Genomic DNA, 15311 nt, shown 5'->3' on the forward strand with positions numbered 1-15311 from the left:
ATTTGCCAAATTATGTAATGATTTTCAAAAGGCAGTCATGTTTTGTATTAATAAATAATAGTGTGTCCATAAACAAAACATAATATTCAAATTAATCAATCCACAAGCATAGAAATAGCTTGCAAAAAACCCAGGATGAGGTCCTGCATCTGTCCAGAGTGAGTGCCAAGTAGGAGGTACCTGGTTAACAGAAGCATCTGTATTAGCCACAGGTGAAGGAGAGCGACAGGCAGGTGGAGAGGAAATCTCACTGTTGGTTCCCTCCTCCCCAGACTCCTCAGTGACAGGTGAAAGCAGCGTGTGACAGCGACCCGCAGTCATCTGTCACAGGAAATGCAAGCCCAAAGGACAGGAACATGTCAACAAAAAAGGCTAATTAGGTGCAAATCAAAACATATAAAATTACAGTTAATGTTAGAATTCCTGAGATATAATTTTGGGGATCCATTTTATATTAAAGATTTGGAAGATTAAATTCTATGGTTGCTATGACACATATAGCCAGCCACTAGATGAACCAACAAAGATATTGGGTATGACACTTAAATTGTAGAGCTAACTAGATATTTCCTCATTTTAAAAACTATTGTTTATAGTGGCTGGAATTACATATAAAGAATCTATGAAGTAAAATTTGATTTCTCTGGATCATCTCATAATTCTAACAATAATTTAGAAAACTGAAGGGTATCAGAAAGCAATATATCAGACACAAAAAAAAGTTTAGGCCAAATGTTACATGGTAATTGTATTTTTTAAACTGTCAAAGTCACAATGCTGCAGCTAATTAAATTACAGTCAGTAATTTTGTATGGGGGTGAGTGTGAGATATTGAATGTTGCAGAACAGAACTTAATGGAGTTTTCTTTTCATCTTCAATACTGCAACTCTCCTTATAATAATACTTTCTAGTTCTTAATAAAATTGTGTTTTTACAAAAGGTTTTTATATACAACATACAAAATGTATATAGAAATTATCATGTATTATTTCTAAAAGAGTGCAAGAAAAGCATATCAACTTTCCTTCCCCAAATAAACCAGGCAACATGCAAAACATTCTTTTAAAATTTACATAAAAGTCAACATGCACGATAAAATATAGACAGACATTTCTAAAGTGATGGTTGTCAATATTATTAATTTAACAAACTTAAATAAAAGTGATTCTTTTCCCCACCGTATAATTTCATTTCAGGCTCGCTAGTAGCAGTGTAAAAGTCAGTCATAACACAAGAGTAGCTATAGAAAGTTAATGAAGAACTCTCAGTTCATTCTAATCTGCAACATCCAAAGGAAAGCGATGAAGCCAGGCAGGGGGGTGGAGGGGAGTGGGCTTTGGCTCTATTCAAGCAAAGCAACAGAGAGACCATAGTATTGCTGATAGGAGAGGGCGATGATACCAGTTTGGTCCTTACCATAACCACAGAAGGATGTGTGGAATGAGTTGGGAGGAGCTCAGTGTCCAGGTCCTCCATTCCTTCTGAAAGTCCTTCTACTTCAGTAACTGTCAACAGCATGGTGGCATGCTTAGCTTTCATTGTTAACATCTTGCACTTAGAATTCAAAGAAGCAATCTGTTCCTGGTATCCCTTGATTTTCTGAGCCAGCTCCTGAGAAAACATTTTTTTTTGCCGTGGGTCAGAGCAGCATCAAAAGGAAACAGAACTAGTAGCATTCATCTTCCTTTAGGGAGGCAGGCTATCCTTCTCCAGGGCCAGCCAATAAAATCACAGCTCTGAGTCTCAGAAGCCAGACATCAGCAGCAGCAGTAGCTGAAAGGCAGGATGTGGACTGTGGAAGAGAACAAGTCAGGCTGCATCTCACAGCACAGCTAAACCACAAAGCAAAGCGCGATGCAGTGAACCCGGAAAAAAACTGCTGTGAAAGCTACATTCTGTGGCAAAAAGAAAGAGAACACCGCTGATCAGGGATTGCTCACTAGAAGAGCTGCACAGCAGGGACAGAAGCTTGAACTTGTGCTGTCCTTGGGAAATGGCAACTCTTTGCAAATGCCCAAGGACGCTGAAATTTTTCAGATGGCTCATACCATGGAAATTAGGTCATGGATGACTAAAACTATAAAAAATGCAACCCTCAGCTCTCACCATATTGAATACAACAGAGAAAAGAGCAAGGTAGATAGTGGGACAAATATTGCCCGAAGGCAGGATTATTTTTACTTTTCTTATGTAAACTAAACCAATCATTTGGTTTTAGTCAAAGCTCTTAACTTAAGGAAACTTTCTTTTTAAAATCTCATACACTTTTCTCACCACAATCAGAACTCATCTTTTTAAGCACTCTTAACTGCTAGTCTACACATTTAGGTCCCCTTCAAAATTTTTGGCATTTTGTTTTCAGTAACTTCCCCCCTTTTATTTTAAAGAAAAAGATGGACTTAATACTAAAAACATGCTTAAAGTGCCTTCTGGGTATCTTGTGCATTTAGAAAACATATATATATATATGTATATATATATATACATACATATATATATATATGAATAACATTTTTGTAAAAGATATATGTATATAAAAGAAATGAAAAACTAGAACTACCAAACAGATCCAAAGAACACTTAGAAGGGTTCTTAGAAATGACCTAGTTTATTTCCAATTTTTCCTTGTCACTTTACAGGTAGGAAAACTGACCCAGGGAGAATGATATAACATTCTTAAGATTGTATGTATAATAGGTTCTATGATATAAATTCAGACAATTTTTTTAAACCTTTACCTTCTGTCTTAGAATCAATATTATATACTGGTTCCAAGGCAGAAAAGCAGTAAGGGATAGGCAATGGGGCTTGAGTGAGATGAGGTTGAGCCTGGGGTCACATGGATAGGATGTCTGAAGCTAAATTTGAACCCAGGACCTCCATTCTCTAGGCCTGGTTCTTAATTCACTGAGCCACCTACCCACCATTTCTAATTCTACCATACCACACTGTTTCATCCAAATTCTGGGTGAAAAAAAAATGGGAAAGTTAAGTAATATCAAATGAAATGGATACATTCCACTCACGCTATACATTCTGAATGGAAGTCTTGAATGGTCAAGCGAAACAAAGAATATAAACTGTCACATTTAATTTTTGTTCATTTGAATTATAGAAGAAACAACAGAGCTTCCGGTTAGGATATATTCAGTTCCTATTTTGTGAACTAAGAACTGAAACTGGTCAGTCACATTAGCATAAGAATGATTACAGCATACATTTTTATTTCCAGCCATGATGCTGACTGAATGGAGTGGGGACATAGTTCAGGATGCAGAGACAGTCCATTTCCAGTTGTACAGCTTCTCAGGATTCAAGCAACTGAGTCTATGGAGCAAAGAAGGTTAGATTTATCTAGAACCTCTTGGGGACAGGAGTATTTGATTCACCATGGTAAGGTGTATGATCACAAAATGTTTTTTTTTTAATCTGACAATTAACTATGATCCAATTATCTCCCTTTCCCAATGAAAACATTTCTCTCTTTTTCACCATTATCTCAGTATTCAGTCAGTCATTCAGTCAATCATCAAGTATTTATTAAACAACTATAAATGTGCCAAGCACTGTGCTAAACTATAAAGAGAGAAAGACAATAATAACAACAAAAATCAGTCCCTGCAATTAGGATGCTCAAAGATTAATGAAATAATAACACTTTAAAATATGTGCAAGTAAATATAAATGTGATCACTTGGAGATAATCAACAGAAGGAAGCCACTAGCATTAAGGGTGATCAGAACAGGTTTCCTGTAGAAGGTGAGATTTTAGAGGGTCCATGAAGGAAGTCTCTTGGCAAAGAGAGAGGAGGGAGAGAGAAAGACAGACAGACACACACACACACAGACAGAGACACAGAGAGAGACAGAGACAGAGAGAGATACAGAGAGGGAAAGAGATGAGAGAGACAGACAGACAGACAGACAGACAGACAGACAGACAGACAGACAGACAGAAAGAAAGAATCTATGGGGCAATGAAAACGCAGAGTAAGGAAACTGAGTGTCTTGTAAGAGGAAGAACAAGTAGGCTACAATCAGTGGATCACAGAGTATGGAAGGGTAAGAAAAGTATAACAAGACTGGAAAGGGCAGGAGGGGCTTTGAATACTAGAGGATTTTATATTTGATCCTGGAGATGACAAGGACACATTAGGGGTGTTTGGGGGAGAGGGGGTGATAAGATTTGCTCAACTTTAAGAAGGTCACTTTGACAGCTGAATAGAGGATGGGCTGAAGTGGGAAGAAACTAAAGGCAGGAAAACCAATGAACAGACTGGTTAACAAAAGAATTTGGTGAATGGAAGATTTTTTTTTTCTCTCTCAAATCTTGCCCAGAGACAGCAAGCACCAACCATATTTACAAGACTACCCTGTTATATGTAGAAAAAGAAGAATGGAAAAGAGAAAGTAGCTTAATGTTTGTTGTACTGAATAGAAATCAATTCTCTTGAATAAAGTCCTCAGAGAACCTAGGATATAGTCCAGACTCTGCTGCCCCCATCTGTGTGATCATAGTCAAATTTTTCTAACCTCTAATTCCCAACAGAGTGTATATGTAAATATATGTAAAATAATATATAAAATAAATGTGAGATGTTTATATATAAATAACATGTCACTTGATGTTTTCATCTCTAAAAGAGATGGTTTCACTTCATGGCTTCCCAGGATCCCTTCTGCTTCTAAGCCTATAATCCTATAATCTATGAACCTATGAATCTACCTATGATTCTAATTGAAAGTCAATGATTCTAGAAGGGAGCAAATACTAACTTATCTCCAGCAAGACTCTCTCAAATAATATTGAATTTTATTCTATGACTGGAAATAAGAGAAAACTACATATGTGAAATTCAGAGATATTTCAATGCCCCCAAACTTCTAAAAAACTAAACTTTTAAAAAGTATAACAAATATGATTGTCAAGCAAAACAAATCCCCATGTTGGCCATTTCCAAAAATATATGTCTTATTCTATGTTTTGGGTCCATTATCTTTCTGCGAGGATGTGGGTAGCATATTTCATCATTACCACTTTGAAATCATGACTGTTCATTTCATTGATTAGCGTTCTTATTTTTTTCAAAATTGTTCACTCTTACAACATTGTTGTTATTATGTAAAGCATCCTCCTGCTTCTGTAACTTCACTTGGCATCCATAAAAATCTTCTTGGGTTTTGCTGAAACCTTCTCTTTCACCATTCATACAGTATAATAACATTTCATTATATTTCTATACCATAATTTGTTCAACTTCCCAACTATTTGTTACCTCTTTAGTTTCCAGAGCTTTGCAGCTAAAGTAACAGCTATCCTAAATTATTTTGTCCATCTGGGTCCTTTTTCTCTTTCTTTGATTTATTTGGGACAGTAGTGATACTGTTAACTCAAATTGGATCCATAACTTAGTAAAATTTTATCATAGTGCTAAATGGCTTTCCAAAATGACTGAACTGATTCATAGTTCTACCAAAAAATTTAACGTTCCTCAACATTTTTTTTTGTTTAAATAGTAATGTTCTTCTGGTGCTTCCAAAGTTGAGCTTTTTGTAGCTCTGTGTAGCATTTATGGGAGTACATGGATAAGAGTACACAAGGTTGAAACACAAAGGTTGTGAATCATTGGCATGGTTATCAATATTGATGAGATTCAAAGATCCATTGAAGTTAGCATGCTACTACTGTATAGTGAATGTTTACACTGTAACAAAGATTAAATTAAAATCACATTTGGCTATTACTTCTCCCAATTTTTCCATTATAACAAACCAGGCTTCCCCTTTGCTTTGCCTTCTTTCCTATATTTTTGTTATATTCAAGCTACCTCTTAATCCTTAAAATTGAGGTGAGTGAGTTTTGTTCAAGACCAATAACATCAATATTTACTTAAGACTGAGATAGACATTTTAAAACAATAAAGTCAGTTAGTATGTCCATATGTACAGAGTTAGCAACATGTTGTGGAAAAAGCACTGACCTGGGAACCAGAAGACATAGATTCAAGTTTTGGCTAGGCCACTAACCAAGTGTCTGAGCTTAGCCAAATCCTTTAATGTCTTTCAGTTGCAGAAAAATCTGTAAATGAAGAGGCCATACCATAGAATTTTTAAGGCATCTTCATGCTCTAAATTCAATAATTTTAGATTCTAAAGAAATTTTATTTAATATTTCTTAAGGCTGAAAAGGTACATATCTAAATTCATAGTATTTTGAAATAATGATATTATAACTTCTAAGTTAAATTATTTAAAAATGTAAAAAAATATGATTCAGGGAAAAAAGATGTTAAGAGGAAGTTCTTAGGCATTCAAAGGTTGAAGGCACTTCAGAAACCTATAGAGTAGCCAGACAAATAATTAGAAAGGGAGATGATTCAATGTTTGCAGAGGTTAAATTTGGTTTATTTAAGGAACTATTCTGTTCAATTTGCTACACAAACTCTACACAATTTTCTTAATTATCTTTTTCCCATTTTGTTTTGGAGGTCTACTCCATAGCTCTCTTTGTCCTTTTGACTTTCTTTGTGTACTTGGGTTTTTTTTTTTTAACTTGAGTTTTTTTGTGTGGAAATGTTTTAAATTTCTTTAAAAATAATAAAAATATACAAGCAATGCAGACTATGAGGAACCATAGAATTGTTCACATTCACTAATGATTATATTGTAAACCTTAAAATTTCCCAGACCCTACTTTATAAGATTGGATTTAAGACCATTCCCCATTTGGGCAGTGAACTCTACTTAAAGCAGGAATGTGAGAATTCTACTTTACCTACTTGGGTCTGCCCTAGGGGAAGATAAAGTTGTAAACTCTTTTCTGAACAATGAAAAGTACTTAAACCCATACTTTTCTTAAGCTAAGTACCTATAAAGGTCAAGCAACTTGTGAATTTACAAGGAACAAAGAACTGGAAAACTTACTCAGAGCTTTCCTGGTGTGAATTACTCAAAAATCCACACCTTCTTAGGTGTGGACTAAGAATGGGCGAATGGGCGGTCCTTTAGAAACATCTACAGTGATTGGTAGATGTAAAGACTTAGGGGAGGTGACAGAGGAAATTTTGCCCTAAAAAATAAGAGCTCAGGGAAGAGCAAAAGAGTCATTCTGAAACATTCAGATTGGAGAGACTCATTCTGAGGAGACTGATTCTGAAACATTCAGATGGAGGAGGGAGCTGGTGAAAGCAGCTGAGATGCTGCTGGCCTGGTGTCATTAGAAATCCTTACTTAGACAGATCTTATGGTGAGTTATAAAAAACTGACTGATTTCTCTTTTTAAGAATCAGGTCTAGGCCATATTGGCTTGAGGCCCTTCATACTTATTCCTTTCTTACTCTCTCTCTCTTTCTTTGATTATTCATTGTATTGTTAATTAAAATCTCTATAAAACCCAATTGATTTGGGTATTTGAATAATTGGGAATATTTCCCTGGAGACCACCTTATATTTGATTTTAAAACCCAAACCACTGTAGTGAAACATATTTCTGCAGTCAAATTTACTCACCCTCTCTTATATCTATCACAATTTATATCTTCCACTATTTTAATCACTACAGTTTAAGACCTCAACCATTTTAAATCTCACAATATAAAAGCAGATATCACACCATCTCTCAGATCCAGTTAAAACAGTAATACCATTAATCATATTAATTAAAACAAAGTTTTATGAAGACTCGCCACTCTTAGGCACACCATTTCCCCATTACTGTCATCCTTCTCCCATGCCCGAGGTAAGGGCTACTCAGAATCTATATTAGATCCTTTGGAGCTTGGGTAATGAAACTCATCAACTCTGTTCCTTTTGGAGAAATGAAGGACTACTAACTGCCTTGCCACTCTCTTAAAGTGTTTCTGGGTTTACCATTTAGCCAGTGGCCACATAATTCAGACCCCTATAATTTCCAGGACTTTCCCTCTGTCCTGCCCCTGAACTTTTTTCTTATGCATTATGTCCTTCACATAGGGTGGAAGGCACTGAAATCAGGTACTTTCTAGCTTTTTCTATTTTATTCCAAACACTCAGCACAATTCTTGGAACATAGTGATTAACAAATACTCCCCCCCCATAATTCATTACTAATAAAAATACCTAGCATAGTTTAAAGATAAAAGTATGAATTATTTGACCAATAATTTTTTATATATTCCAAATTTAAATAAGCATTTTAAAAGTACCTCTGATATGTAAGACAGTGTGATAAGGGCAGGTGATATAAAAATGAAAATCAAACAACCTTGACCTTAATAAATTTTTATTTGCTTGAGGAGATATATGTGCATAAATAAATAGAAGGCAATTTAAGATGACTTTGTAGATGGGGTGCAGGGCCAGGAATCAAGATTCATTTTCCTAAATTCAAACCTGACTTCAGACACTGGGTAAGTTACTTAAGCCTATTTATTTGAGTTTCCTCATCTGTAAAATGAGCTGGAGAAGGAAAGGGCAAACCACTCCAGTATCTTTGCCAAGAAAACCGCAAGTAGAGTCACAAAGATTAGGACATGATTAAAACAATTGAATGACAAAATAAAAGATACTAATATGAATAGTAGAAATGGTACTAGGATTAGCACTAAACTAACTGGAAATTTTTATTTTGTTCCTATTCAAGTATTTTCAAACTATTAAGTGGCTAGGAAATGAGAAGGATCAGGAGATTTCAAAAATGCATTCTCTTGAGCTCCATTCCATTTTCCAATAAAAGGCAAAGTAAAAGCTGTCTTTAAAAAAGCAATAGAATGCCATCTGCTATTTCTTTTTACAGTCCTGGCACTAATTAGATATCTTGGATACTCAAATAAGTAGGAATGATATTTATTTTTCACAAATGAGATTGCAAAAATTTAGGTACATATTTTTGGCTATAATTTTGAAGTTTTATTAACTTGATGAGAGATCACACAGACTTGTCATCGGCTTTCCTAGCTAATGCTGCTGCCACTATTTAAAAGACATTATTGACCTTTAAAAATATCTACACGTATAAAAACAATACATCATGTAGTCACTTCTTTTAGATTTATCACAGACATGACCAACCTCAAAATATCCAGAGTTAAGGTGACCTAAATGGAAGTTGACAGGTCATGAAGATAAATTAATTGCTATGAGTCAATTAAGTACAAACAGCTAGAGATTTTGGTGACTTCAGAATGCTATCCTATGTCAGTCCAGACGATAATGAGGGTCAGAGGTTTTAATAATGCCAGACAAAATGGAGGGAGTCTGATAGAGAAAGGGAGGAAAATAATAAAAACTAATTGAAACTGGATTTATGGTGACATAAGTGGTATAATGTCCCAAGAGATTTCTGAAAAGTTTCTGAAAATGTGATCCATTATATGATAAAAAGATTAGGTAGGGAGTTAATGGAAAAACAGTTCCCTGTTCTTAAGAACTACACCCATTGCCTAGCCCTTACCACTCTTCTGCCTTGGAGCCAATACACAGTAGTGACTCCAAGATGGAAGGTAAGGGTTAATAAAAAAAAAAAGAACTACAAAAAAAAAGCAACATTTGGGATATGTTTATAATTCTCTCTCATGAATTTTAATACAATGGTTAATTTTTGCAGTAAGATTCTCATTTTGCCCATTGTTACCATTCATTCTTTGGAAGAAAGGGAATTATGGCAGTATTTATATATATTATAGAATTAACACTGAGTTAAGTCTTACCAAGAAAGAAGGAATAATGGGAAAATATATTTAAAAGTGAGAAAGCTTGCTGGGGCAGGACATGGAATGGAGATGCCAAAAGTTCTCTCTTTTTAGTCAAGAAACTAAAATTAATTGCAGACTACAAAATAAATTGTTTAAGGAGTGAACAAAGATGCTATTCATAGAAAGTTTACTCTCAGAAAGTTACCTCTTAATTTTATGGTCAAAAGGATAGAGATGAAGACCAGATCTATAATTTCCTTGCTAGAAGGAATTCTCACATGCCGAGGCCGATTCTACCAATGTAAGTTAGATCCTTCTCTGCAATTTATAATCTTAAAAAGTTTCATAAAATACTGAGATGTTAAGCAACTGGTCCAACATCACACAAATAATATGTGTTGGAGTCAAGACTTGAAACCCAAGTCTTCTTGGCTCTGAAGCAAGGTATGTATCTACTAGGCCACTTTGCCCCTTTTGGGCCAAAGGTAGGGCAAAAAGAAAGGGAAAACATATTTTATGATAATTTACTAATTCATTATTTTTAATGAAATATTAATTCTGCAAATTAATATTTATTTATTCTTATGTAAAACTACAGGACTTTCACAATCTGGCACCATCTGATCTATCTGACCTTATTTTAGCTTACTCTTTCCTCCAGTCAAAACAGACTATTTCCTGTACCCTTATTTATATATATTAAATTTGATTTTGTATTATAATTATTTATGCATGGATCTTACTCATATTAGATTAAAAGCACCATGAAGGCAAGAGATTGGCCATTATTTAACCATTGTTTCTCTATAGGAAGCAGATTTTTAGAAATGTTTGTAGAGTTGAATGTAATTTAATACACAAATTAGATATGTCATATAAAATTGATATTATATCTTTTATCTTAAAACATGAAACTAAAATCTATTTTTTCCTAATCTACTATACATTTTCTAATCAAATCACATGAAAGTATAAAATGTTTTAGAATATTATAATAAAATCCAAATATAGTAAGTTGTTAAACTGCATCATTCTCATTCTCATTAATATTCAATCTCTCCTTTACTGGGTGCTTCACTGATCTTATTAACATTCCAATGACTCCTCAATCCTTAATAAAAATTAATTTTCATATTTTAACATGTAAAGATCTAGATAAAATTTTAGTGAAAAGAACAAAAACAAGAGAATTTATATGCAGCAACAGAAATAATAGTTGAAGTATAACTTGTCTATGTCCACTTCCAGAGAAATAACTAATAAATAAAAATAAGCAAGACACAGTTTTACACATATATACACACACAGATATGTATGTGTATATATATAATATATATACACATATCAGGTAATGCCTTCTATAGTTCAGGGAAGGGAAAAAAGGGAGGAATTATCTGGGAACTTTAATGTAGCAAAATTTTTTTTAAAAATCACTTGATCCATTTATTCTTGTTAGCTGTTACCCAATACTGCTCCTTCCTTTTATGAATAAACTCCTTGAGTTGATGCCTCCATTTCCTGACTCTAACAATGTCACATATAGCCTCATCATTCAAGTGAAACTGTTCTCATTAAAGAATCAATAATCTTTTAATTGCCAAATCTAATAGCCTCATACAATAGATAGTACATTAGATATAGGGTCAGGAATACTTGAGTTCAAATTTGATCTCTGACTCTTAGTTGTGTGATCCTGATCAAATCATATAATGGCTGTCTTCTGTTTTCTCAATAGTAGAATGGAGATAGTAGTAACCCCAGAGTGCTGTTGTGAGGACCAAATGAATTAATATTTGTAAAGTACTTGTAAAAATATCTGAAACATAATATATTCTTAATAAATGTTTATTTCCTTCCATTTTCTCAATTCTTATCCTTCCTATAATACTGTAGGTCACTCTCTTTTCCTTATACTTTCTTCTTTCTAGTTTTTCATGATACTGCTTTCTCCTAATTCTCTTCCTATATATATTACTGTTCCTTCTTGGGCTGCTTCACTGGATTTTTATCTGGATCAGACATGCTAATAGAAAATGTTCACAAAATGCCCATTTTTTTCCTAATCTACTACAAATTATCCTGGTATATATTAAGCACTTTATAAATGCTGACTATTGACTCTTTTTTATTGTCTCATCTTTTCTTTTTTTACTATTTTGCCACATCAGATTTCATGTATTCAATTATTTTCTCTGTGTCAATAGTTTTCAGAACTCTTTGGTCCTAACACTCTCCTGATATCCAGTCCTGAATCTTTAATTACTTCTTAGATATCTTTGACTCGAAGTTCCATAGTCATCTTAAATTCAATATGTTCAAAACTCAACTCACAAAATCCTGCAATTTTCCTAACTTTTCTTTTACTGTTGAGGCCACTTCCATTCTCCCCGGCTCTTACCTGCTATGCCTAATTCTTCACTCTCTCTTAGCTCCATATTCAATCCAAATTCTATTGATTCCACCATTACAATCTCTCTTATACCAGGAATACTGGAATAGCCTGTGGTTATATTCCTTGCTTCAAGTCTCTTCCAACTGTGTCTACTCACCTGTCAAATTAATCTTTCCAAAGCCCAGATCTTACCATATAACAATCCTCTCCTCAATTCAATCACTTCTGGTAGTTCCCTATTGCCTCTAGGATCAAACATAAAATTATCTTTCTTCTAAAGATTTTTGAAGGTCTTCTTTATCTTACTCCTCTCCATATACTCCATGATTCAGTGAGATTAGCCTCTTGCTGTTCCCCCACATGACATACAATGTCTTGACTCCATACATTTTCATTGACTATCCCCCATGCTTGGGATCCTCTCTGTTCTTATCTGTCTCCTCATTTCTCTGGCTTCCTCCAAGTCTCAGCTAAAATCCTGCCTTCCTCAGGAAACTTTTCCTCATTCCCTATAATATTAATGCCTTCTCTGTGAAAATACTTTAAATTTATCCTGAATATTTCTTATTTATACATAGTTGTTTATATCTTATCTCCCCATTAGATTGTGAATTCCTTCAGGATAAGTGCTACTTTTTTTTCATTTTCATTTTGTTTTGTTTTTTGCAACCACTGTAATGAGCATATTGTCTAGTATATATTAAGCACTTTACAAATATTTGCTGACTATTGACAAGTAGAGTTTTCTTCTTGCTATTATCTCATTTTGCATAACTCAAAACCAAATCTGTTTCTTCTTTGTAGTTACTAATGGTATTTCAGGTTTGGCATGGACTCATTTTATACAGTGGTAATGATATCTGAGAAACGAAAATATATTTATTGAAATTCAGCATTCACTTCCTGAGTTTCCACATCTTCCATAAGCTTTTGACAACTCTAGCAGTACAAATGAGAGACCATGCCCTTGAGCGTTTTCTATCCTAGTGGGCTCTTCTCTGTAATTAACAATGATTAAATTAGCTCTGTCATTATTCTCATATGGGACATGTCAATCTACTTCCCAAATTGCTTACCACTCATTATCTTATAACTTTCAGAATCAGAGTGCCCCGTATTGGCTGTTGCTCCTTTTTATATTTTTCTTCTTCATTAGAACATAAGCTTTTTGAAGCATAGATTTATCTACATCTCTAGTATGTGGAATATTGTAAATTTTAATAATCAGGCAGCTAGGTGGTAGAGTAAATAGAGCACTGGGCTAGAAATCAGGAAAATCTGAGTTTAAATCCAGCCTCACATACTTACTAGCTGTGTAATTATGGGTATGTCAACTAACACATATTTGGCATCATTCCTCATATGTAAAAAATAAAACACTGGAGGAGGAGATGGCAAACCACTTCAGTATCTTTGCCCAGAAAATTCCATGAGCAAAAGTCTATGAAGTCATGTAGAGTCAGATAAACTGAACAACAACAATGATTAATAATGTTTTTTTCCCATTCAAACTTTAGGTAATTTTGCATACTGATGAATTATAATAATAATGATTACCACATAATGATTTTGATATAAGTGCCATTATCAATAGAATCCAATGAAAAAGCCATTGACTAGGAAATGTCAACTAAGAGTTATACATAAGATACAATTCTATGAGGCGGTAGTCCTTTAATTATTTTTATAAATAATTAGTTAACATTTAAAAATTAAATTAAATTCACAATTTTCAAACTCACTTTAGTAATGACTCTATTATTTGTTTTATTTTTAATCAGTAAGTAGTAATTTATTAGTGCCTATTATGTGCCAGACACAGTGCTAAGGAGACACACACACACACACATAAGACAAGACAGTCCCTATTTTGAATAGGCTCATAGGCAATAGAAAACTAAAAGATTAGCCTATAGATCTGCATTAAACTGGCTTTGCTTTCATTAACAATAGCTCCTTGCTTTGAATGACCATATTATTTGAGTAATACTGTTACTTCTCCATAACTTCAGTCTCTGCAATTCTTTACCATGGTTACTACAACACTTCTGTAACACTTCTGCAAATATGGCTTTTGAGAGTTGCTCTGGACAAAAGAATTTATCAATCTGCAACAAACCTTGTGATAAACATTTGGAACTTAGCTATTTGGTTCTCAAATATTAAAAAGCCTTCATTTATACAGTATTACATATAATGATAATTAGCACTATCAATATATAACTTTTTTCTAATTAATTTAAAAATATGATTCAGATTTAAAAAATTTTTTGTTTTATGAAAGTTATAGTCTCATAATTCCATTGGTTGAAAAAATATCTTTATAATGACATTTATTTAACTTCTTACATTTTAATAAAAATCTCCATGATATAGGAAAAACTAACTCAACTTCCACTGCCAGTAAGTATTAAAAAAAGCATTTTTAATACTTCAGTGGCTATAATGGCCTCATCAATGTGAAGATTTCCTTCATCATGATCATTCTCACTCTATAACCAGCACATTATTTTTCATATGTGCATATGTAAGTATATTGATAATGTATTTTATGCTTCTTCCTTTGCAAAATTACTCAGGTGGCAGAGTCCACTTATTTCTACTTTAACTCCTTTCCATTATCTTTTCAGTTATGTACAACTTTTATTATTCTGTGATCATAGTCAGTTATCTGAAGTTACATACAATTGATAGGAAAATAATAGTGTCAAAAAGATAGGTTTTTAAAATTAGAAAGCAGTTTAAGATAATGGAAACATGCATGTGTTTGTGTGAGTATTTGTTTGTTTGGTAGTTTCACTTGTATCTGACTCTTCACCTGTTTATGACCCTATTAAGAGTTTTCTAGGCAAAGATACCAGAATGGTTGCCATTTCCCTCTCCAGTTCATTTCAATAGATAAGGAACTCAGGCAAATGGGATTAAATGACTTGACCAGTGTCATACAGCTAATAAATATCTATATGGGTTTGGATTGATATTCATGAAGATTAGTTTTCCTGATTCCAAGCCCAGCCTCAAGATTAAAATTAGTTTTTTTTTAATTTTCATCTGTTTTATTAGTAGAAATGGCCCCCAAAAAGTCATCAGGTAATGGCCAGAATTCTTGGAATGAGCCTCATTATGCTATGTTAACTAGGTTGATCCTAGGTTTGTTAGGATAGCAGATAGAATCTATTAATAAAATTGAACTTGAAAACTTCCCAGTTTCATAGCTTCTATCAGCTATCAGTTTCTACTGGCAGGA

General features: G+C 33.8%; 1 protein-coding gene across 19 annotated transcripts in view; it reads right to left on the minus strand.

Moving 5' to 3' along the window:
• SYNE1 (spectrin repeat containing nuclear envelope protein 1) overlaps nucleotides 1-15311 on the minus strand; it is a 569990-nt gene that overhangs the window by 163136 nt on the left and 391543 nt on the right. For 16 of the 19 annotated variants that reach the window (XM_016428964.2, XM_056818948.1, XM_056818954.1 and 13 more), the window contains 2 exons: nucleotides 1418-1612; nucleotides 181-321 (listed from right to left, as the gene is read on the minus strand). In XM_016428964.2, the coding sequence (XP_016284450.1) occupies nucleotides 181-321; nucleotides 1418-1612 (336 nt within the window). The remainder of the gene's footprint in view (nucleotides 1-180; nucleotides 322-1417; nucleotides 1613-15311) is intronic. The other 3 variants (XM_056818959.1, XM_056818953.1, XM_056818952.1) reach the window with 1 other exon arrangement.

This window comes from Monodelphis domestica, chromosome 2, assembly GCF_027887165.1.
Source record: "Monodelphis domestica isolate mMonDom1 chromosome 2, mMonDom1.pri, whole genome shotgun sequence".
Lineage (NCBI taxonomy): Eukaryota > Metazoa > Chordata > Mammalia > Didelphimorphia > Didelphidae > Monodelphis > Monodelphis domestica.